A 26059-nucleotide genomic window follows, 5' to 3' on the forward strand; every position below is an offset into this window, starting at 1 on the left:
TTTTCAATGTTGGGATCCTGGGATTCTTTTTCTCATTTCAAGGAGGTGTTTTATCTTTTGTAAAATAGGCATAATAGTAGTGCCTACCACAGGGTTTGTTGTAAGAATTAAATGAGACGAAGAAACTCACGCTGAAGGTTAATCCAGTGCCTAACATATAGTAAGCACTAATAAATGGGAACTATTATTAGAAGTCCTAGTACTCTATCATCTTTAGGGTTCCCTTGTGTCTTACGGTTCCCCTTCTATTGTTCTCCTTTCTGCGGACATTGACCCATTTGTTCTCAGTCCTTTTTCTTTCATTTCTCCTTTACTGCCATTCAGTTTCCTGTTTCCTCTTACTCCTTCATCCCCAGGCGAGCTCCGTGTGTAAGTGGCAATGGCAATGATAAAGCCCCTTAAGGAAGAGAGTCAGCATGGAGGGGCTTGGTGGCCCAGCGAGGGCAGGGGCAAGACAGCAGTGCCTTGTCTACTTGTCTACTGAGTCCCATTCCTCAAAGGTGACAAAGATACCACCTAACATGAAGCCAGCCCTATGCGTCACTCTAGGTTGGCTCTGACGAAATCAGATCTGCTGCAATCATCGGTTTCTGTGAAGTGGGTACAAAGCCATAGAACTCGCCGCCTAGGGTCCAGCTGCATTCCTGGAAACAGCTGGGTCCTCACGGTCCACTCTCAAGAAGGAGTCCTGCTGTGGGAGAGTGGGCGTCACCTCACTAGGAATATGTATATGTACAAACCAGAACCTGGAAAGAGGAACCATTTCTGCTCGAACACATTGTGGTCAGAGGAAAATTTTGTCATCATTGTTGTGACAGAGCTGCAACTAATTTTAGCAAGCTGTGTATTTTTTTGTGTGTGTGCATACATGATGCTTGGAGAAAGCGACACACGATGTTTCCGAAAAGCAAAAACTCCCTAGACCAAAAATGAAGCCCTCTTCTGATTTGGTATCTAATTGCCATGGCGAGCCCTTAGTCCAGTTACTTCAGAGTTTGCTTTTTTTCAGTGTCCTTTGGAGCATGACATTCTTTCAAGAGAGACTTTGTCACTGGAGGAACATTGGCACTTGGTGGAGTTTTGGGTGTTTTTCTGTTCTCTGGTGGTTTCCACACTTGGATTGACATAAACAGAGGTGTTGAACTTCCATATTACGAATGGGCCTCACTCGAAAATCTTTTTTTTTTAAGGTTTTTATTTATTCATTTGAGAGAGAGAGAGAGCAGGGGGAGGAGTAGAGGGAGACGGAGAAGCAGACTTCCCACTGAGCGCAGAGCCCAATGGATGACGCTGGCCTGGATCCCAGGACCTTGAGATCATGAGCAGAGTCAAGGTCAGATGCTCAACTGACTGAGCTACCCAGGCGCCCCTGCAGCTTCTTTAATACAAAAGTGCAATTCCAACTTTTGGTGTAGAAAAAATGCAATACATTTCTGGCTATTAGCGTTGATAATCACAAAATGCTTCTCTGTGATTCAGACGTTCTGAAAAAACAAGACGGTGTATAATGTGTTGGATCTGTCTTCCTGGAAACAGGAAACAGGAACAATTTAGTTTCTTGCAAGCCACAGAAAGGATATGGAGTAGTAGATGAGATAAACATGCTGCGGATAGGGGTACAAAGTGGGAAAAGGAACGGAGATGAGAGGGAGAGAGAGTTTTCCAATTTTAGTAGTCAGATAAATATTTGATTGAAGTGACTGTGAGTGAGTTTTACTTCCCTTAGCATGTTCTAGACCAGTGGAGCTTCAAATGTTTCATCTCAGGACCCCTTTAAACTCTTACAAATGATCCAGGACCCTAGGCTCTGTCTCAGACTTTACTTCCTGGGGATCCGAACCTGTGACAAGTGTCCAGCCCGAGTTCTACCACACTGTTGCTTAAAGTATTGAAGCAACTAGTTTCCTCAGTTACACGTACAGTTGACCTTAAACAAACGGCATTTAATAGCTTCTAGACACACGTGGGGGTTATTTCATGCTGTGAACTAGTTCTTTAAATCTCTTAAGGCATTTTTCGATCATAGGATTTATTAAAAAGAAGGTGTAATTGTCGGGGAAATGCAAATCAAAACCGCTACGAGATGTGGAGGGTAATTATTTTTAAGAACAACAGGAAATAAGTGTGGGTGAGGACGTGGAGAACTTGGAACGCTCGTGCATTGCCGGCGGAACATGCACTGGGACGGCTGCTGCGGAACACAGTTTGGCAATGCCTCAAAAACTTAAACGTGGACTTACCGTACTGATGTTGTTTTGGAATGTTGGTGTGGTCTGGAGCCAATGGCCAAGAAAGAATTCTTGAGATGTCTTGGGTGCAGAAAAGTGATTTTATGAAAGCATGAGGACAGGATCCGTGGGCAGATGGGGCAGCTGCTGCGGGGTTTTGAGGGGTGTCGGATTCTATACTGGGGAGCTGGGGGAGGCAAGGAAAAAGGGGGCTGTCCAAAAGGACTTTTGTATGCTAAAGAAGACTCATGGGATCCTGGAGGCCTGGCTGTTGTCCAGCTAGGGTTGTTTTTCCTTCTAGTAAAGCATTAACATTAGGACAGTTGGGAGTTACCTGGAGGACTGTTACACTCTGCCTTTCTCAGGTCCTCGTCAATGGACTGCAGGTGGTAAAGAAATTTAATTTTGTTTCCTTTCCCTTCTGCCTCGGTCTCCCACATCACTCATGGAGGGGTGAGTGATGTGAGGGCTCTAGGAAATTGAGTTATGGGTCTCTAGAAGTTAGGTTATGGATAAGAATGCTTTTTCCTTGTAAATCGCTAAGTCATTGGTAAACAGATGGAGACGCAGGTCTTGCAAGACTGTGATCTGTGTCCGCTCCCCGTGTGTTTTTCCTTCCTTTAGCTTTAGGGCAGCCACGAGCCCTGGGGAAGTGTCACACGTGACCCACCTGGGGGAGGTGGTGGGGAGGTGGGGGGTTTGCGGGGTGTCAGCCTGCGCTTTGTCCTCAGCTTGCCTTCTGCTCCCTCATCATGTGATCCAGCACATCCACTTCTAGGTATATATCCAAAAAAAATTCAAAGCAGTGACTTAAACAAATATTTGTACACCCAGGTGCTGAACAGCATTATTCACAGTGGCTAAAACACGGAAGCAACCCAAGGGTCCATTGACGGATGAATGAATAAGCAAATTGCGGTATATACGTGGGATGGAATGGACTGGAATGTCCAGCGGTCTTAAAAAGAAAGGCAACTCCAGCACATGCTACGACAGTGGCGAACATGGAAGATATTGTGCTAACTGGAAGGAGCCAGTAATGAAAGTACAGATACAGTATTATATTACTCCTCTTCGATCAGGTATCTAGAAGAGTCAGATTCACAGAGTTGAAAAATAGAATGGTGGCTACCAGAGGCTGGGGGGAGGGGGAAGTGGGGAGTTATTGCTTCATACGCACAGTTTCAGTTTGCGATGATGAGATAATTCTGTTGTTGGATGGCGGTGATGGTTACACAACAGTGTAAATCTATTTAATGCCACTGACTTGTACACTTAAAATGGTTAAAATGGGGGAAAAAAGGGAATGAAATTGTTAAAAAGGAAAATGTCATGTGTATTCTACCACAGTAAAAAATGTAAACAAGCTTTCTTTAAAAAGATTTTATTCAGGGGCACACCTAAGTGGCTCAGTCAGTTAGGCATCTGCCTTTGGCTCGGGTCATGATCCTGGGATCCTGGGATTGAGCCCGGCATTGGGCTCTCTGCTCAGCAGGAAGTCTGTTGCGCCCTCTAACCCTCCCCCAACTCATGCTCTCTCTCTCTCTCTCTCTCAAATAAATAAATCTTTTTTAAAAGATGTTATTCATTTATTTGAATTTGAGAGAGATAGAGAGAGCATGAGCAGGGGAGATAGGAAGAAGCAGGCTCCTCGAGCAGGAAGCCTGATGTGGGGCTCAGTCCCAGGACTCCGGGATCATGACCAGAGCAGAAGGCCAACGCTTAACTGACTGTGCCCCCTAAACAAGTTTTAAAGTACAAAAATGTCTGAAGTCTTGCAATACATGAGTAAAAGGGTTGCATTAAATAGTTAATGAGTCATTCCTTTTTATTGCAAAATGATGGTTCTTTGTATGGATACACCACCTGGAAAACATGAGGCTAAGTGAAAGAAGCCAAAGATCACAAAAGATCACATATTGTCCAATTCTACTTACATGAGATGTCCAGAGGAGACACATCTATAGAGAGAAAAACTAGTTGAATGGTTGCCTAGGGCTAGGCAGAGACATGGGAGGGAAAGAGACATGAGAGCTAATGGTGTTAATGGACCCAAGGGTTTTGGGGGCAGGTGATAAAAATGTTTTAAATTGATCACAGTGATGATCATGCAACACAACAGATGTACTGAAAGTCACTGAATTCAATTTAAATGAATGGATTATATCTCAATAATACTGTTGTTAACAAAAAGGGTAGCAAAAACCAAAATAATAGAACAACTCTCTAGAGGAATGGCTTTGTTAATTGACCTCGGAAATTAAACTTTGATACTTCAGTGTGGGAAAGTTGATGAGTTTTTGTATTTCTTTTCCATCATTCAGTAAATATTTATTGAAAACTTTCTGTGGGAAGATAACACTATTGAAGGTACAGAGCAATCTACAAAAAAAAAAAAACCTGTTTTAAAATATGGTGTCTTCTGGGGGCACCTGGATGGCTCAGTTGGTTAAGCATCTGCCTTCTACTTGGGTCATGATCCCGGAATCCCAGGATTGAGCCCCATATTGGGCTCCCTTCTCAGTGCGGAGTCTGCTTCTCCCTGTCCCTCTAACACTCCCCCCTGCTTGTGTGCTCTCTCTCTCTCTCTCTCTAATAAATAAATAAAATTAAAAAAAATATGGTGTCTGCATAGATCAATGGAACAAAGAGCACAGTGGATTAATCTTTGACAAAGGAGGCAATAATAAAAAATAGGAAAAGACAATCTTTTCAATAAATGGTGCTGGGAAAACTGGACAGCTACATGGAAAACAATGAAACTGGACTACCTTCTCACACCATATACAAAACAATCTCAAAATGGATTTAAGACCTGAAACTATAAAGCTCTTTTTAAAAAAGATCTTATTCATTCATTTGATAGGGAGAGAGTGAGTGAGGGAGAGCACAACTTGGAAGAGAGCCAGAGGGAGAGGGAGAAGCTCAGTACCCCCTGAGCAGGGAACTCAATTCTGGCCACAATGCCAGGACCCTGGGACTATGACCCAAGCTGAAGGCAGACATCTAACCAACTGAGCCACCCAGGTACCCAGAAACCAAAAACTAAAAGGAAACCTAGGTAGTAATCTCTTGCACATGAGCCTTAGCAATATTTTTCTGGATTTGCCTCCTGAGGCAAGGGACTGCCTCAGTCTGCCAATTTGAAGGGTGTGAAATGGCGTCTTACGTAAAGCATTTTAGAACGTCGCCTGACACCTAGTAGGGTCTCAGTAAGGTTGAGTTATTATTTTAATTAACATTTCCATAATCAATGTGGACATTGGGCACCTTTCCATGTACTTGCTGGTCATTGAAGTTTCCTCTTTTGTGAAGTGCCTCTTCGTGTCCTTCCTCAATTGTTTTTATTTTTTTTTTTAACGAGGTTATTTGTCTTTTTCTTATTAATTTATAGGGTTTTTAAAAAAAATATTTTCTTGCACTGATCCTTGCTTCTGTAGTCTGTGGCGTGTCTTTGCTTTCATTTATGGGGCCTTTTGTCATTCAGAGCTATACTTTTTATTTTAACGTACTCCTACTTATCATATCCCCCTTTGGGTTGTGCTTTTTATAGCTTATCTAGAAAATCCTTCCCAATTAGCAGTTATGAATTCTCAAGGGGGCTCGGTTTCTCTGCTCAGAGTCCAGGCCTGGGTAGGCAACCTTTTAGTAAGTCTTCTCTGCCAGTGGACTGCTGTTTTCCTAATTGCCAGTTCAGGGAGGGACAGCTAATTGAGGGTCTGAGATTTAGATAAGGTTCTTGGATCCAAGGCCTTGGCTTCCCTCTGTGTGTACATTCTACTGATTAGTGTTAGATTCAGCTGAGAGCAACAGAGCTCCAAAATAATGGTGACATAAACAAGAGAAAAATGTGTCTCATGGAACAGTCTAGGCTGTTGTGGAGTGTTTGTCCTTACCATGCTCTCAAGGCTCTTTATGCCTCCCTTTTTTTAAGATTTCATTTTTAAGCAACCTCTACACCCAACCTGGGGCTGGAACTCACAACCCTGAGATCAAGAGTTGCACGCTCCACCAACTGAACCATCCGGGCACCCCATGTATCTTAGTTCTCCATTCTATGTGGCCTCTGTTTCTCAGGTCACCTCATGGTCCAAAATGGCTGCTCCAACTTTAGCCTTCACTTTAATATTCCAGCCAGCAGGAAGGAGTAAGAGGATAATAAAGGACATTAGGGCACCTGGATGGTTCAGTCAGTTACACGTTGGACTCTTGATTTCGGCTCAGGTCATGGTCTTGGGGTCATGGGACTGAGGTTCACGGTGGGCTCTGTGCTGGGTGTGGAGCCTGCTTAAGATTCTCTCTCTGCCTCTCTCCTCCCCTCCCCTCTCTCCCTTGAAGAAGAAGAAGAAGAGGAGAAGGAGGAGGAGGAGGAAGGGACATGGCAGGTGTCTTTTAAGGAAGATTCTCAGTAGCTTCCATATGACATTCGTCTTTATATCTCATTTGTCAGAACTTAGTCACAGTAGCGTTTATTCCGGGCAGCCATGTATCCAGCTGAAAATGAGGAATTCTGTTACTATGGATATACAGGAAACTGGATGTTGGGGGATAGTAGTCTTGGCCACAATGGTCAAATCTCAAGTCAGTAGATCACAGGTGACCTGTATGCCACTCTAGTTTTTGGTTCTCTTGTTCTTTCCAGCATCTTATTTTCTTGTATGCTCACCTGTGCCTTTCAGCCATTTATCCAATGAATATTTACTAAGCACCTACTGCAGGCCAGAAACTGTTTTCAGAGCTGGGGTTACAGCAGTGAACAAGACAAAGGCCCTGCCCTCACGAAGCTTGCATTATGGTTGAGGGAGACAGATTGTAAAGGAACCAGGAAATGCAATACTGTAATGTGGGAGAATGTGGATTGGTATGGAGGAAAATGAAGCAGGTTATGGGGGAATGGAGAGGGCTGGGAGTGGGGTGAGCAGTTATTTCAGGGAAGGCCTCTGTGGTGAGGTGACGTTTGAATGAACTCTGCATGAAATGAGGAAGAAAGCTATGGGGTTATTTTGGCCAAAAGCAGAGGTAAGAGCAAGTGCAAAGGCCCTGGGGTGGAAGTGGACATGGAGTGTTCAAGGGCCAACAAGGTGGCCTGTGTGATTGAAGCAAGTGCGACAGTGGAGAGGGATAGCAGTGGTGTGCCAGGGGTAGCCAAGGACCAGATAAGTTAGGGCTTTGTAGGTTTTCGCTTTTCCTGGAGGGAGAAGAGAAACCACTGGAGCATTTAAAAAGAAGCATGACATGATCTGCCTCATTTTTTCAAAAAAGACTTATTTATTTATCTTAGAAAGAGACAGAAAGAGTGTAGAAGGGGGAAAAGGCAGGAGGAGAGGGACAGAGAGAATCCCCAAGCAGATGCCCCACTGAGCACAGAGTCCAGTGCGGGGCTGGATCCCACCACCCATGAGATCATGACCTGATCCAAAACTGAGAGTCGGATGCTCAAGAGACTGAGCCACCCAGGCGCCTCTGCCTTATGTTTTAAAGGGATCATTTTAGCTGTTGAGTTGAGGATAGACCCTAAGGTAGTAAATGGACCCAGGGAGATACGTTTGAAGACCCCTGTGGATGGCCAGGCAGGGGAAGCACGTTATTTGAACTAGGATGGTAGTAATGGATGGTGGCAAGAAAAGGTGAGGTTATATTTTGAAGACACGTCAAGAATATTCACTGAAGTATTCCAAGCAAGGTGTGAGGGAGGGGGAGAGGCGGTAGCCCCGACTCCTGGGTTTCTGGCCTGAGCAACCGATTGAGGGGCGATGCCATTTACTGAGATGGGAAACTGGGGTAAGAGCAGGTTTGGGGGATGGAAATCGAGGGTCCTGTTTCCACCCGGTTAAATAGGACATACACCATTATATCACTGTGCACAGGACTTTTGAGTCTAGGGCAGTCTGGGTTGAAGATAAAAATTCGGGAGCCATCGGCACATACATGGCCATGAGCCTGGATGAGATCACCGGGCAAGGCAGCAGGGAGATTGGTAGATTTGGCAACAGGGAGGATGAGAACATTCTTTTCTGATTCCTCCTGGGTTTTTCTTCCGTGAAAGATTATTTGCCAGTGGTGAGATGGTGAAGAGGACACTGGAGGTTTGAGGACATGGGAGATGGTATAATGTCTATCTGTGATCTGATGTATATTTTTAACTAATTGATTGATTGATTTTTTTAGTAGGCCCCATGCCCAATGTGGGACTCCAACTCACCATCCCGAGATCAAGAGTCACATGTTCTATTGACTGAGCCAGCCTGGTGTGCCTGTGATGTTGTATTTTACTTTATTGTGATGTTATTATTATTTTTTTAGATTTCATTTATTGAGAGAGAGAGCGAGAGAGAGCACGAGCACGGGGCAGGAAGAGAGAGGAGCAGGCTCCCTGCTGAGCAGGGAGCTGGTCGTGGGGCTTGATCCCAGGACCCCAGGATTATGACCTGAGCCAAAGGCAGACACTTAACCCACTAAGCCACCCAGACGCTCCTGTGATGTTATATTTTAGAAAACATTTATAGGTGTTTATTGTGGGGAGGAGTTTTGCTTTATCCAATGGGAAGTTTGATGTCATAGCTCACTTTTGTGAGGAAAAATATCCTTTTTTTGAAAAGGTTTCATTTATTTTTAGAGACAGAGATAGTGTGAGTGTGAGAGCTCGTGCATGAGCAGAGAGGGGGCAAAGTGAGAGTGATAGAGAATTTCTAACAGACTCTGCCCTCAGTGTGGAGCCCAATGCAGGGTGTGAGCCCAGGACCCTGAGATCATGACTGAGCCCAAACTCTGAGTTGGGTGCTTAACCGACTGAGCCACCCAATCGGCCCAAGGGCCATTTAAATTAAAAGACATGTAGCTACTTACAATCATCCTATCCAGAAGAAGCCAAAAGATGCCTTATCAAGAAACTAACCTACTAGGCAACATAGGGGGAAAAAAAGAGAAAGAAACGATTGAAAATCTGAAAATGTTTCTTAAATTCCAACAAATGAATCAAACAAACTAACAAATTAAAATAAAGGCTTTCCCCTTATTGACAGAGGAGAAGTGACACCGAAGACTGATTTACTGAATGTTCCTTGCTCCCACCAAGACTTGGGGACCGTCACGCAGGCAGGGTGAACTCCCAGGATGTTGGGGCTCTGGTTGTGTTTCTGGAGGAGAACGTTGCTGCCCAATGCCACACCAAGACAGGGCAGAGGACTTGAAATGGAGAAGCAAATGTTCAGAGGTCCTTAGCAGATTACCTGTGTCCTGGGCACGTGGAGATGGGTGGCTTCAAGCTAAAGCAGGTCTGAAGGTCCAGCCTGGAGACCACTAGAGAAAGAGGCCAGACCCAGTCCAGCCAGCCCCTGAGGTTAGACAGAGCCAGCAGGCACCCAAGTTGTCTTTCCCTTTCCTTCCATAGTCCTTCACTGGGACTAGATTATAGAGGGCCGTTTAATTCTCCTCTCCCGGGCCATTGCAGGAAATGGGGGCATATATTAACATATTAAGTCTCCAGTGCCAGAAGAAGGCAGAGACAAACTAATATGCAGCTTATGCTTCACACTGTGAGGAACTTAGAAAATATGAGGAGCACATGCATTTCCATATACCATAGCTGTTGAGGATCTTTTCTTGCAGACTTCAATTTTGCTTGACTGTCCATGCCAGGAAGTAATATGGGCAGGTACCCAAACTAAAATGATGTAAACATGGATGTTTATCAGCTGTTTGCCTTTCCTCCTCTGCAAATGGCCTATTCACATTCTTTACCCATTTTCCCATTGGAAAATTCATTTTATTGATTTGTAAGAGCTCTTTTCATATTAAGGATATTTATCCTTAATGTAGCATATGTGTTACAAATATTTTACTCCGTCATTTTTTTCCTTTGACTTTACTTATGTTTGTAATTTAGCTTTGATGTGATCGAATGTATGAGTTGCTTTTCCTTTTTGATTTCTGGATTCTGAGTCTTCCCCAGCAAGATCTTCTCAACCTCAAGATGGTACGCATGGTAATACAAGTTCAGTTCTATTTCTTTAAGAGTCTTGTTTTTCACATTTAAGTCTCTGATCAACTTGGAATTTACTTTTGAGTAAATGAAGGAATCCCTTAAATTTTGTGCAAATAATTGGCCAATTATTCCAACACCATTTATTGAATAATCCCCACACAATTTATTGACTTATTTCTTGAAACACAACCTTTGTCATATAGATTTTTACACATGCATGGATCTATTCTGTTATATCCTTCTGCCCATTTCTATATTAGCAAATGTCCAGTTTTTAAAACATTTGTTAAGACTTACATTTTTAAAGAGCATTTTAAAGTTCACAGAAAAATTGAGGGGAAGGTACAAAGATTTCCCCTGTACTCCCTGCCCCGACCCAGGCATAGCCTCTCCCATTATCAATATTCCCCACCAGAGTGGTACATTTGTCACAGCTTCTAAGCCTACATTTGACACATCACTGTCACCCAAAGCACATACCTTGTATTAGGGTTCCCTCTTGGTGTTGGCCACCCTAGGGGTCCGGACAAATCCGTAGTGACATGTGTCCATCATTATTTCATACAGAGTAGTTTCACCCCTCTCCATCCCCAACACTTCTCAATCACTGATCTTTTTACTGTACCCTGGTTTTGCCTTTTCCAGAATGCCATAGCTGGAATCCTACAGCATGTAGCCTTTTCCAATTGCTTCTTTCACTTAGTAATAAGCATTTACGGTTCCTCCATGTCTCTTCATGGCTTGATAGCTAATTTCTTTTTTTTTAATTTTTTATTTTTGCTAATTTCTTTTTAGCATGGGATAATATCCCATTGTCTGGGCGTACCACAGTTTCTCCTATTGTCTGGGCACACTGAAGGACATCTCGGTTGCTTCCAAGTTTTGGTAACGATGAGTAAAGCTGCTGTAAGTATTCACGTGCAGGTTTTTGTGTGGACCTAAGTTTTCAATTCCTTTGGGTAAATACCAAGGGGTGTGATTGCTGGATCGCACGGTAAGAGTATGTGTAGTTTATAGAAACGGCCCAACTGTTTTTCAACATGGCTGCAGCATTTTGCCTGACCAATAAAATGGAGTTGGTGCTATTCCACATCCTTGCCAGCTTTTGGCAGTGTCTGTGTACTGGATTTCGCCTTTCTAAGAGGTGTGTAGGGTTATCTCCTTGCTGTTGAAATTTGTATTTTAGTGTTGATACAGGATGTGGAAAATCTTTGTAAATGCTTTTTGTTTCTTGTTTGGTTTGGGGTAAATATTTTCTCCTATCCAGTGGCTTTTCTCATTCTGTTGACACTGTCTTTCAAAGGGCAGACATGTTTTATTTTAATGAGGTCCAGCTTATCAATTCTTTCTTTCATGGATCTGGCCTTGGTGTATCTAGAAAGGCCTCCCTCTACCCAAGGTCATCTAGGTTTTCTCCAATGTTAACTCCTAAGAGTTTAAAACTTCCTTAGCTTTACAGTTTTGCCCTTCACATTTAGATATGGGATCCATTTTGAGTTAATTTTTATGAAGGATGGAAGGTATAGGTCTATATTTGTTTCTTTGGATGTGGATGTTCAGTTATTCCTCAAACATTTTATGGAGAAGACTTTACTCCGTTGTAATACCTTTGCTCCTCTGTCGAAGACCAGGTGATTCTATTTATGAGGGTCTATTTCTAAGCTTCCTATTCTGTTCCTTTGATCTGTCCCTTCTTCTTCTTCTCTCTCTCTCTCTCTCTTTTTTTTTTTTTACTTATTTTACAGAGAGAGAGAGAGACAGTGAGAGAGGGAACACAAGCAGAGGGAGTGGGAGAGGGGGAAGCAGACTTCTCATCGAGCAGGGAGCTCCACGTGGGGCTCAATCTCAGGACCCCCGGGATCATGACCTGAGCCGAAGGCAGATGCTTAACGACTGAGCCACCCAGGCACCCCAATAGCACCCTGTCTTGATTACTGTCACTTCATAGTAAGTCTGGAAGTCAGGTCATGTCAGTCCTCCAACTTTGTTCTTCTGGAAATGCCCAGTTTTTGTTTGCTATATTATTCCTTTTGATGTCAGAGAGGACCTCCTATTTATTTTTTTTTTAAACGGGGTCTTCTCTTAGCTATTCTTACATCTTTATTCTTTCCAATCAACTTTAGGATCGTTTTGTCAAGTTGAAAACAATCCTTTTGCGGTTTTGATGGGGGCAGGTAGCATTGACTGAATTTACAGATATTTAGAGAATAAGTCGCATCTTTATAATCATAGGAAGGTATGTTTCTCTATTGATGGAGGACTTGATTTTTTTTCCCAGACTTTATTTATTTGACAGAGAGAGCACAAGCAGGGGGAGCTGGAGGCAGAGGGAGAAGCAGGATCCCTGCACCACCCAGGTGCCCTCAAGGACTTGATTTTTATATCCTTCGGGAGAGCGTCCTCTCGACCTACTGCTTTTCCTTCAGGGCTAGTAGCTTAAGAGGTCTTGGATGTTGTTTTATTAAGGGAATTAAACTGCTTCCTCGGTGGCAGCCACAGGAGAACTGGAACTGTTGGGTGGGCTGCTGGTAGCAAGAAAGGCTTCACTAGAAAGGGGAAGGAGTAGCTACAGAGAGTTGGAGGCAGACCTCAAGCAGAGCCAACCTGCAGACTGAGAGCAGGGTTACACCTGAAGGTCAGGTGCACGGCCATTGCTTGCGGCCTGGCAACTGAGAATAAGAATGGTCACCAGTAGGAAAGGGATCTCTCAGCAGATTGTTCCCATCCATTGTCCCCATCGTGGTGGGATGACCAGCTAGAGGGGCTTTGAGGACAAGCCATCTGGTGGAGCAGCCATCAAGGAGTCCAGTGAGACGGGGAAGTCTTTCTCAGACAGCATTTCTCAACTCCTGTGCTACTGACGTTAGGGGCTGGGGAGACTTTTGTCGTCCGCTGGGGCAGGGGGGCTTCCCTTGCAAAGCAGGCTTGCCCACTTCCTACTGTGACAACTAAAAATGTCCCCAGACATTGCCAAATGTCCCCAGGGGAGCACAATCCCTCCCCATGAAGAACTCCTGTTCTAAGAGCTAAGCGACTGTGAAGCAAACTAATAGCCAAAGTGAGCATGTGAGGTCAGCCAGCAGGGGGCCAGTGGAGAAGGGGCCACTGGCCTCCTGGAAAGGGGAAGTGTGAGATACCCCACCCCACTCCGCCACATCCTGGCAGAGAGGGTGGGTTGGTGAGGTAGCCAACTTCCTAAGGATGGCGCAGTGTCCACGCAGGAGGAAGAAGCAGAGTGGGGGCTGAGACAGATTTGCTCATGGACATGTGAAGGAAGAAATCCTTGCTGGGGAACACATGGCAGGGAGGAAACCCGAGGGCAGAAAGGTATCATCTCTGAGAACTGTTTCAGATTCTGGGGTGGAGAAAGGGAAATTATGGTCATTTCTACTGCAAGAAGTAGACCTCGTGTAGACTTGGCTAAGTGTCAGGGTCTATGAGTTGTAGCCCTTGCAGACTTCCTGAAATGCCCGTAGGTGAGCCGAGGAGGATTCATGGGTCGTGGTTGTGGAAACTGGGTCATCCAGATAGCGGATGGCGGGAGCCTAGTACCCAGCATCAGAGTAACGAGGTGCCCTCGAAGAAATAAAAGAACTGAGTGTGGAAGGACAGAGTTGAGGAGGGGATTGGGAGGCAGGGGCCAGCACAGGACTAAAATGCAAGGAAGGGAACCTGGCTGGCTCGGTAGTGTCGAGCCTGAGGCTCTTGATCTCAGTGTGAGTTCAAGCCCCACGCTGGGGTAGAGATGACTTTAAAAAATAAGTAAAATGCAGCAAGGAACCAGTAGACCTCAGCTCCAAGTCCCATCACCCAAAGTGAGAATACAATGTCTTCTAATAAGGTTGGTTGGGTAGTTTCCCCTATAGGGTTTCTATGTTTCTATAGCTATAGAGAAATGAGTAGGAGATGCAGAAGGGGAATTCTGAGAACCTTTCTGATATATTTCAAGAGAGCTGCAGATTAGGTGTTTTTTTTTTAAGATTTCATTTATTTATTAATTTAGAGAGCATGTGGTGGGGAGGGGCAGAGGGAAAGGGGGAAAGAACTCCAAGAAGATCCAACACGGGCCTTGATTGCACGACTCTGAGATTGTGACCTGAGCCAAAATCAAGAGTTGGGACACTCAACTGACTTGAGTCCCTCCAGGTGCCCGGAGACCTGCCAAATATTTATGTGTGAGTGCTGACAGCAGAAATCCAAATGAGAGCTATAAATTAAACTCAGTTGAAGGAGGCTGTGTGTTAGAGACTCGAGAGAGGGAATACGGAGGGAGCACATTGCACGAGTTCAATTTCAAGTCCGAAATCACTTTGGCATAGTTCTCATAGTGGAAGGTTGGAGGAGGTGCCCCAAAGCAGAGAGGCCCTATAGTTGTGGGGGCGTAAGGGACCACTACTTAGTGCTCAAATGTGTTTGGAACCTCTAAATAACCAGATTCTGTTCAGAAAGACAGACACAGGGCAAGGGTGATATTCCGCTAAGAGGTACCAATATGGCAGCCCTTGTTAACAGCCAGCACCTGTGTATCTTTGTCAGTGCTTGTACCACAAAGGACATAAGGCCCCTGCACGAGGGCATAGATCTCCATCATATGGCAAGGTCTAGTGAGGCCGGAGGTGGTCTGTGGAATATCAAATGGTAAAAATGGCCTGACCTTGACCCATCCATTGTCCCTAGCCCATTTCCACTTAGAATGGAAGGATGGGTCTAGAGATATGGAAGGTGTTGTGGCTGGCAAAATTGTGCTATGCTTTGGGGTAGGTATAGTTCTAGCTAACATGTACATGGATGTAACAATTACATAGATGTGCCAGATATCATTCTCTACGCTTTATGTACTTCGTTGAATTTTCAAGTGAGGAGGCAGGTGTAACTCATCCCTCCATTTTAGAGATGAGAAAAGGAAGGCATAGAGAGGTTGAGGTGTCCAAGGTCCCACAGCTCAGAGAGCTGGGATTCTCACTCAGCCTCACTCATCCCTGGGGGCCATCATGGCGGTGGCAGCTCAAAGGGAAATGAGAAAATCACAAGATAGTTAAACCAAAGAGGAGAGAATTGGCATTTTCTCTCCTGAAGATTCTCCTTGGAGGGCTGAAACTTGGATTGAGTTCTGTTCCTATAATAAAGGAAGAGGAGGTGGTGGAACTGGGGTCCAGTTCCTTATTTTCAGAAACAAAACGTTCTGTGTAAATATCCAAAATGATTCCCATGATAAACCAACTCTCACACGGGACTCGAATTGTATTCATCTGCTCCTGTAACTACTGGGGGCTGGTGGAGAAACGAAGTACAGCAAGGTTTCCCTCTGGAAGTTATTTGTTGTCACTGTACTTGTTCTGATGGGCATGACTTTGTCAACTCAGCCCTTCTACCTCTTATCCTCCTTTTTCTTTTGTGCGTGTGTTTAAATTTAGTTCAAGACAAGGAGGGAGGACATAGTGCTATTATCTGGCTCTAGAGGCATCATGGATCCTCACTATGCTATGGAAAAATCCTGAAAAAATGCACTGCATCAGGACCATAGGACCTGGCCAGCTTTGCATAGAACATAACTCCACATTTATATTGGCTTTGTTTTTGTTTTGCCTTATTAAATGCTCAAATATGTCAGTACCAGGCAATGTATTTCACGTTCCTCCAAAAGACATAGGACATTTTCCCTTCAAGAATTGAGAGGACTCAGTCCAGATATCGACAGGAAAAGACAACCCTTGGATTATCTGCTAGACTGTCCTATCCCATCTGCCTATCCAACCCTGATTCCTGCCTTGATCATTCATATGCCTGGCTCACAGTGGCTTACCAAACACACCTGTGCTGAATGGCACAGTGCAGCACTGACCGGCTCATATGATAACTTCCATCGGTTTTCTGTCAAAGGTACATGCAGTCAGTGGGCAGGAGGAGACCAGAGTCTTTAAGACTTGACCGTATGAGATTTACCAAAGCGGTGGTTATTCCAAAGATTACAGTACATAAAGAATGAGACTTGTAGATGAGAAATCAACTGAGGTTGGCTGAAACAGTTCTCTCTGGGGAATGAGGCAAATTGAGCATTCCTTTTCTGAACAACAACAAAAGGCTGATCAATTCTATTTCAGTCTCCGACCGAAGGATAAAGGAATCTAGGGAAAATGAGACGAAGAATGTTGCCTGATTTTATATGCGCTATTTGCATGTTCCTTGTAGTAGCAATTGGTGTTAGTGGTCAGAGTTCATATAACAATTAAAATGAAGAAGTACATTTCTTAGCTTCCTGTTAAACACTCTCCTTTCTACACACACACACACACACACACACACACACATACATGCAAACATATGCTAATTCCTACTCATCCTTCAAGGCCACGTTCATGCCCTGTCTCCTCCACAAAGTCTTTAAAATATTTTTGTTTTAATTCTATGCCCAACCTGGGGCTTGAACTTACCACCCACCCAAGACCATGAGCCACGTGATCATGAGCCAGCAGCAAAACTTTTTTTTGTTCTACCTCTAGAAAGTGTTGACCTATTCAAGCACTTGTCGTTACCACTGATTTGCTATTATCAGACCTCTTCATATAATCTTTTTATGTAAGTCTTATCTCCCTCAACCACAATTCCTCTGAGGGCTGAGATATCTGCCCACATTGCCTTGCATATAAGGAAGGCTTCAGAAGTATCTGCTTATCTAAACTGGCTTTATTTACTTGAGGTTCATCAAGCACTTGCTCCATGCCAGGAACTTTTTTGGTTCTGGGGCATCAGGTGAAAAATCAGACAAGGCTTCACCCTTCTAGAGCTTATCTTTTCAGTAAACAGGTGGGAGAGAGAAACTTTTTGATGTCTCTCTGGAAAGTTGCATGAAATTGGAGGAGATCAAACAGTTGAAAACGGCAGTTGAAAACACTGTGGACTGGGAGTCATGCTCTACCTTGGCCTCATCCCTAATTTGATAGATATCTTAAGTACATTTCTTAGCCATTTGTCATCGATTTCCTTGTATGTCAGAGGCCTCATATAGTTACTGGGAGAACTGGATCAGAGAAGATTCAAATCACATTGGAGGGAACTTCCTCAATCTCATAAAAAGCATCTATGAAAAACCCATAGCAAACACCATACTTAAAACTGAGAGACTAGGGGGTACCTGGCCAGCCGGCTCAGTCAGAAGAGCACGTGACTCGATCTCATGGTCATGAGTTTGAGCCCCAAGTTTGGTGTATAGATTATTTAAAAAGTAAACTAAAAAAAAAAAAATGTCGAACACTGAAAACTTTCAACCAGTTAGTGTGTGAACCAGACTAACGCCATCTTGAACAAATCTGCCTCGGTGACCTCTCTGTGACCCAAAGCCTCGAGTGGTCCCTTTCTCCCACATTCTTTGTTTAACCATACCCTTAAGTACACCCTTGGGGAATGAGGTCCTTTCTAGGACTCCTCCTGGGTGGTCCCCTAACATGGACTCCTTAGCCTATTCTAGGGAACTAGAGGTTATAAAAGGAGGTCTTATATGGGAATGTAGGATTGCAGAGATCGAACTATAAGTCTTCTTAATATACCATTTCCTATCAGGCTGGATTTGTCAGCCTTTTTCTTCAGTCTTACGGCTCCTTTGGCATTTGGAAGTTACTTTGCATATACCTCCCCCCTTTCATGGAACAATCAGTAATAAGAAAAAGATGTCTGCTCTCCCCACTGCTATTCAGTATTTTACTAGAAGCTCTAGGGTAAGAAAATGAAGTAAAAAGAATCAAGGTTGGAAAGAAATAAAACTATCTCTATTTTTAGATGACATGATGTTATATAGAAAGCCTGAAAGAATTCACCAAAAAAACCCATATTAAAGCTAATAAATGAATTCAGCAAGGTTTCAGAATTCAATGTCAAATAAAAAAATCAGTTGTATTTCTATAAACTAGCAATGAACAATCTGAAAATGAAGTAAAACACAACTCTTTTTATAACATTGAAAATAATAAAACTTAAGGAACAAAATTAACAAAATACAAGACTTGTATACCGAAAACCCCAAAACATTATTGAAAGAAATGAAAGGCTTAATATTATTAAAATGGCAATACTTCCCAAATTCCCAAATTGTATTATAGATTCTCAGCAAATCCTACCAGAATCCCAGCTCCTCCTGCCTTTTTCTTTTTTTAGATTTGTTTATTTATTTATTTGACAGAGAAATCACAAGTAGGCAGAGAGGCAGGCAGAGAGAGATGAGGAAGCAGGTTCCCTGCCGAGCAGAGAGAGCCCGATGCGGACCCTGATCCCAGGACCCTGAGACCATTACCTGAGCCAAAGGCAGAGGCCCAACCCACTGAGCCACCCAGGCACCCTGCCTTTTTTTTTTTTTTTTCCAAAAGAAATTGACAAGCTGCTCTGATCTAAAATTATTATGGAAATTCAAGGGCCCAGCATAACCAAAAATTCTTGAAAATGAACACAACTGGAAGACTCACACTCCCCAAATTTAAAAAATCTTACTACAAAGCTATAGTAATCAAGAGCGTGGTACTGGAATAAGGATAGACCTATAATCAAGGGAATAGAACTGAGAGCCCAGAGCAAACCCATGCATTTAGGGCCAACTGATTTTTGATAAGGCTGCCAAGACAGTTCAGTGGGGGAACAGAATAGTCTTTTTAACAAATGGTGGAAGTACAACTAGGTAAACATACACAAAGGAATGAATTTGGATCCCTACCTCGTACCATATACAAAAATTATCTTGAAATGGATCAAAGACCTGAAACTGAGTTAAAACCGTAAAACTTGAAGAAAACACAGGTGTACATCTCTATGACCTTGAATCTCTATGACCTTCTTAGACAACATTGAAGCACAAGCAACCAAAGAAAACAGGTAAATTGGACTTCATCAAAATTAAAAACTTTAGTGCTTCAAAGAACACCATCACAAAAGTGTGAAGGCAGCCCCAAGAATTGGAGCTATTTGGAAATCCTAGATCTGATAAGGGACTTGCATCTAGAACATATATAAAGAACTTCTATGACTCTACAATAAAAAGACAAACCAATTAAAAAAATTGGTAAAGGATCTGAATAGACACATCTCCAGAGAAGATATCAAAATGGCTCATCAGCACGCGGAAGAATGCTCATCATCATCAGCCATAAGAGAACCGCAAATGAAAACCAGAATGAGAGACCGTTCACACCCACCAGGAAGGTGATAATCAAAGAAGCAGATAATAGCAAGTGTTGTAGAGAATAAGGTTAAATAGAGAGTTGCCATCTGGCCTAGTGATTCTCCTCTTTTTCTTTTCAGAAAACTGAAAGCCTGTCTCCCCCAAAACTTGTACCCAAGTGTTCACAGCATTCATCATAGCCCCCAAATGGAAATAACCCAGATGTCCATCAATTGATGAAAAGATAAAATGTGGTGTATCCACATAGAGGAGTATTATACAGCTGTAAAAAGAACAAAAGATTGATCCGTGCTACAAAATGGAGGGACCTTGAAGACATAATGAAAGAAGCCAGTCACAGAAGTTCACATATTGTAGGAGTCCATTTATATTAAATGTCCAGAATAGGCAAAGCCAGATACAGAAAGTAGATTCATGGTTGTCAGGGGCTGGGGGTTGGGGGTGATTTATAGGCAATGGGGAGTGGCTGCTTGGATGTATGGGGTTTCTTTCTGGGGTGATAAAATATTCCAAAATTAATTGTGGTGATGGTTGCACAACTCTGAATATTCCAAAAACCACTGACTCATGCATTTTCAGTGAGTGACTTGTATGGCATGTGCATTAGAGCTCTGTAAAGAGGAAAAATGGCCCGGGGGGCGCTGGTGCAGAAAGCATCAGGTATGTCTTCAAATGCCGTACACAGAAGCAAAACACTTTGTTGAATTTAGTCACAACCTCAACCAGGAGTTGGATGAACATACATAAGCTTAGAGCGCAACCATTACATGGTTGGGGAGTAGAAAAAAAAGCCTTTATTGTAACTGGAACCAGATAAACAAAGTGCTCTTATTGGCCAACTCTGAGGATAGGGGAAGAGCCTTGTTACACAACCCCCTTCCCCATTCCCAACCAACTTCTATTCTATTCTTTTCCCTTTGTGTTTTGATAGCTGAAGATGTGTACTTTTTGCGCAAGACCAAGACTGAAGATAGTCCACCATTTTGTGGGTTGGAAACCTGAAATACTTATCTGATTATTAATATTCTGAGGAGTTGAGAAATTCCTATTTTTCCAATACGTTGCTCGGATTCTCCATCTCAGATACAACTAGTATTTATATAGAAAAAGTCTGGGTTGTTACACTGACCTATTTAGTTTTTCATTAACCAATGAGTCACCTCCAGTTCTATGATATGGTGGTCAAGGTTCCAAGACGGTTGCTACCACTGCTGCTTTCTATTTCGTTTTTATAAAGATGTTTACAATGTTTATATAAGCAGGCCGATCACATAAATATGATGATAATAACAATCTCGTCCATAGACATGATGCCACCGGCGACAGCTGGTTACTTGGAAAAGTTGCATCGTTTTTGTCCCTTTGGGTTGTCACTGTAGTGATAAACACTAGTGATGTTGACTTGTTCCTGTTTTACAATATGGCCAAAGACTACCAAAACAGAAGCTTCCAGAGGGAATTGGATTTAGGCAGAACTGTGAAATGGTCGGTACAGTGCATTTTTTGATATGAATTAATTTGTAAAGGCTAAATCACTTCATGAAATCATTCAGCTCTATAAACAATGATACCTAATACATGCCATGTTTCCAAACACAAGTTTCTGGCTTCCTCCAGTCTAGCCTGCCTCATCCTCTACAGCTTGCTGCCCTTAGTCTAAAAGTCGGAGGCAGGAACCTAGGGAAATTGTCACGACCTGGAGATCCGAATGGCCACGGGTCACACAATTATCCTTAACACTCCCTTGTTTTCTCCTTAGTCATCAATAACTCAGGCCCAGTCTTTCCCCAGGGTGTCTCCTGTACTGGTCCTTTCTTCTTCATGCTTGTTCTTATCTAGGGGTTTAGAGTCTCCTAGCTAGATTACTGCAAACTGGTTTCCGTATTTCCATCTCTCTCTGCCTCCAAAACATCCAACAGCAAAGCAAAGGATTAAACACCTAAAAGTAACATTTAATCAAGTGGTCTGTCTAAAAACCTTTGCCTGCCTCCCCCGTGTTTACTGAGTAAAGTCCAAACATTATTAGTCTGGCATTCAAGGCCTTCCACAACCCAGGGCCAAGCTTGCATTCTATACTTCCATCGTCTACCACTCCCTTGGACAAAAGCCATCTCCTCGCCATCTCCTGAGCTTCTGCTAATTCGTTTCATGTCTTTGCATGCCATCTTTGTCCTGCCAAGGCTACCTGCTCATTTTTGAAAGCCTGTTCAGAACTCCCTTTGATCCACAAAACCATCCCCGAACACTACCATCCAGTGACCTCTCAGTCCTTGGAGGTGATATGGCTTATGCCCAGTGGCCTTCACCTGGCGATGCTCCCAGACAACTGTTCTTGGCTCCTGTTGTCGGTTCTTGTATTACATTGAATTCTGTGTCTATCTTGCCTCCACTATGTGGCAAGCTCTTTGAGTGCAGTGGTCACTTACTAAACTTGACAAAAAATTACCCATGGTACGTAATGCTGTGCTGGGGGCCCTGGAGGGACTAGTTATTGACTAAGGAGCACTCCCATTCTCCCAAGATGCTTCATTCTCAGGTGGGAGCATTCGCTCTAGGTGATGGCTCCTTTCCCGTACAAACCAAATCCAATCACTCTGAAGGTGAAAGGAACGCTACAGCCTTACTCCAAGGTATTAAGGAATTACAAACTGCTTCTGCAATACTTTGGAATCCCCTGTGAAAATACAAAATTAAAACTTCAATAAATAATGGCCTGCTCCCTTAAAAAGCTTAAAGATGACACGTAAGGAAAAATGGCCAGCCAGGGGCATTGTCTTTAAGACTTCCTTGATCACAAAGCAGGAGAAAAGCCAAGGTTCCTGGCAATTCATTTAGATTTCACATTTTTTTTTCCTATGTGAAACTGGCTAAACTTGATAAGGAAATTATGTCTTGAACTTAGAGTTTACATGAAAGGTGGCCAAAATTATAGGGATAATTCAAGCTAAAAAAACAAAGTCCTTTACAGCTCCGTGGGTCCTGGATGATGTAGGGAGTCTGAGAGGTCTACGTAGTTAGAAATGGAATCCCTAGCTGGCAAGTCGTCAGATCGGTGGTGGGTACGTATCTTGACTCCCCACCCCTCCAAATGCTGCAACTGTCCAGTTCTATCAAAATACTTGCTAATCTTGTACACAGACAAAAAAATAGTCCTTACAAAATGTCTCCCTGACTCTTCTACTTTGAAAGCTTTGAACTTGCATAGGATGTTCTGACTATAAATTCTCAGAAATGTTTTACTTGGCTTTGTGGATAGCCCTAGATGATGAAGCTCTGCAGGGGCAAAGGCCACTTCCTAGGGCGAGCTAGGTCACACACCAATCCCTTGTCCTGGAAGGCACAGAGAGACCAACTTGGTCACCCAGTGTCACTGCATCAAAACTTGAAGGAACAGTAAGTTTGGTATTTCCACATATAGCCATCCTGGTTCCTTGAGCCTCATCTTGACTCCTAGCAGGCAGGAGTTCCAATTACCTCCCCAATTTGAAATGTCCATGTTTTACGGCAATTTTTATCAATTTTTTTCTCTGCAAGGATCAGTAGGATCATGAATTAAGCTTCCTGTCAAGAAAAATGCTAAGTTCAAAGTATTATTTCCTTCACTTCTAATTACAAATAAGTTTAACCTTTTATTGTGTTCCATTATACAATTTTACACAGTACCATTATGATATGAAGCAATAATTAAGCAAATTGAATGAATGGTTTTGAGCTCTACTTCTCCGTATATAGATTTACCTAAAAAAGTACAAACCAAGCACAGTGGTGCAATTTTCCAGGCACTTTCAAGTTGCTTAACTATTTACAAATACGTAAGCACCCTGTTTGAAAGCATGAAAATTTTGGTGTCAGGAAGAAACACTTCATGTCTATCAAATCTTTCCATTTTTAACATTTGCACAGCTCCGATTTTTCCTGAGAAAGGTCAGTCTCATTGTCACTTGGGATCTACATGTCCTCAGATTTCAGCAGTGTATCTTGGGGAACCATAACCTCGGTCGCTCGATGTACCGCTAATCGCACAAAATACATGGAACGTGTTGCTCATCCAGGGGGAATGGATCGTGTCTTCTTGTAATATCTAAAACAAAAGGGAAAAAAGCCTGCATGTTTATCACAAAGCAAAACAGCCATGGTCAAAAAAGTATGTGTATATGAAATTACAGGCAAATTTCAATTTGTCACTGACATGGAGCTATTCAAAATGACATAAAACAGAAAGAGCGAAGAATAACATTACCGACTTCAGTCTTCAAAGCTGTGTTACAAAGGCAGCATAGCAAAAAAGCAGAGAAGATCTGGTTACTCATTAAGAAAAACAGGAGATTGTAAAATGCAAAATTCAAGAAAAAATGAGAGGCAATGAAATCTTTCAAATATATGTATTTTTAAAACCAATGATCGTAACAAGAGCTCTAAACCATGGCTCTCAGAATCACTGGTGGGGCTTTTCCAACACACAGATACCCATGCTGCTTCCCTGGAGACTTGGAAAATATTCTTAAATAAAGTCACAAGTGCCTATTTCTATTCTAAAGGCACGCAAGAACTATGTGAGCTGATTGACACAGAAGGCTTTTCACGGAAATGAAGAACTTCACACTATGAGATGTAAATTTTATGTCCCATAAGCATATAAACATATATTCATATTGGTATAGATGTTTTTAAAACTTTCCATTTTGTGTGATCAAATATGCTTGATTAGATGGAAGGAAAGAAGGGGTGCCTGGCTGGCTCAGTCGGTAGATAGAGTATGTGACTCTTGGTCTTGGGGTCGTGAGTTTAAGCCCCACGTAGGGTGTGGAGCCTACTTAAAAAAAAAAAAGAAAGAAAGATGGAAGAAAAGAATACCATACACATCACATCCCATCTCTTTACTGTATGATTCCAACTTAGGTCTCAAGCTTTTACTACCCGGTTCTCAAGTTAGCTTTGAAACTTCAGTATTAAGCTCACAAACTGGTCTATGATGACAGTAATGAGTCATATCATTTGTGTTGCTACGAAGTAGGTCTTAGAGAAAGTCTGTAATAGAGAAATTTCCTCTTAAAAAATCGTAACCCATGATATTAATCTGGAAGCCGAGCAGAGATTTAAGAGATGACTAATTGTTTATCCACATCTGTCAGATGTGACAAGACAATACGGGACTCACTGTGTAGAAAACAAAACATACCAGACCCTACAGTGGCCACCACTAACTCTAATTAAGACATCTGCAATTCATAATTTGAATTATTTTTTTAAAAGATTTTATTTATTTATTTGATGGAGAGAGAAGGATCACAAGTAGGCAGAGAGGCAGGCAGAGAGAGGACGGGAAGCAGGCTCCCTGCTGAGCAGAGAGCCCGATGCGATTCGGGGCTCGATCCCAGGACCCTGAGATCCTGACCTGAGCTGAAGGCAGAGGCTTAACCCACTGAGCCACCCAGGTGCCCCTTTAAGTCCCCTTCTAAAAGTCAAAAGCTTGAAGAAGTTTTACAAAGGACTGTTTCTTTCGATATACTATAACGATTACACTGAAAAGGGTGAAGAATAAATTATATATATATATATATATATATATATATATATACACACACAATAAACATATATACATATACACACACATAAGATATATCTTTTGTCAAGTAATCATTTATGGGGCACAACAGAATGATTTATATTGCACTATCCAGTATACTTTATTTTATTTTGTATTATTTTATTTTCCTTCAGGAAATAACGTATCTCCAAGTGTAGGACTGAAAAAAGGCTCTGTTTTGTGAGGATCTAATAGAAAATGCTGAATTATAAAAATTCACTATAAAGTCAATGGTTAGGGCACACCTAAACACGATGCATTATGATGGGACAGCTTACATAAACATAAACCAATAGAAACTTCAGATTTTTTTCAATAAAACAAGACAAAATCACACAGGGAGACAAACCAAAAGAGACCCTTAACCATGGAAAACCAACTGAGGGTTGCTGGAGTGGGGGGGAGCTGGGGTAAGTGGGTGACGGGCGTTAAGGAGGGCCTATGATGGAATGAGCCCTGGGTGTGATAGAGCACTGAATCGCTGACCTCCACCTCTGAAACAGATCATGCACTCTGTGTTTATTAACTGAATGTAAATAAAATTAAATTTAAAAAAGAAACTAAGATTTTTTTCCTGGCTTATCTAACAACATATAATTTCAAGGGTCTACAACAGTGGTCTCTCCAATTCAACAGAAGAGCCATGGTTTAGGGAATCAAATTAGACAGACAAAAAATGGGACAGCAGATCTGCAAAACCCAAGCTTCGCGGGGGAAAGAACTGTATAAAATGGCCGCTCTACATATCCTGATCACTGTCACAACAGTAAATTAAATAACTTGTTTCCCATTTGAGTAGTTCAGAGTTTAAGGCTAAGTCATGCAGTTGCCTGGAAACCAGGATAATTGCAATGTACTACACATTGGCTTAAAACATGTGTCGTTATTGTATCTTTTGTGAAGGATCTTTTGCTGATTTTCTATGTTATATGAAAAGCAGAAATCTGTAACACTGGACAGCTCCTCAGAACTAACTATGTCATCTATTTGCCTCAGAGCAGTGATGGCACAGAAAGGTATACGCCCTCTGCTACCCACGGGCTGAGCTTGGGAGGCAGGGAATAAAGAAATGACATGACTTCCTGCCTTCCCCGTCC

The 26059-nt window shown here is 42.6% G+C and overlaps 1 protein-coding gene and 1 long non-coding RNA gene across 3 annotated transcripts in view; one reads left to right on the forward strand and one right to left on the reverse strand.

Moving 5' to 3' along the window:
• The first annotated feature begins 2573 nt into the window (after positions 1–2573).
• On the forward strand, positions 2574–3772 carry LOC309855756. Its single transcript, XR_014306976.1, has 2 exons — positions 2574–2681; positions 3063–3772. It is a non-coding gene; the product is annotated as an uncharacterized lncRNA (long non-coding RNA).
• Positions 3773–22991: 19219 nt separating this feature from the next.
• The window catches only part of DOCK11 (dedicator of cytokinesis 11), a 189459-nt gene continuing 186391 nt past the window's right edge, over positions 22992–26059 (reverse strand). For both annotated transcript variants that reach the window (XM_082716291.1, XM_082716290.1), the window contains one exon: positions 22992–23456. In XM_082716291.1, the coding sequence (XP_082572417.1) occupies positions 23334–23456 (123 nt within the window). In that variant the 3' untranslated portion in view covers positions 22992–23333. The remainder of the gene's footprint in view (positions 23457–26059) is intronic.

This window comes from Mustela nivalis, assembly GCF_964662115.1.
Source record: "Mustela nivalis genome assembly, chromosome: X".
Lineage (NCBI taxonomy): Eukaryota > Metazoa > Chordata > Mammalia > Carnivora > Mustelidae > Mustela > Mustela nivalis.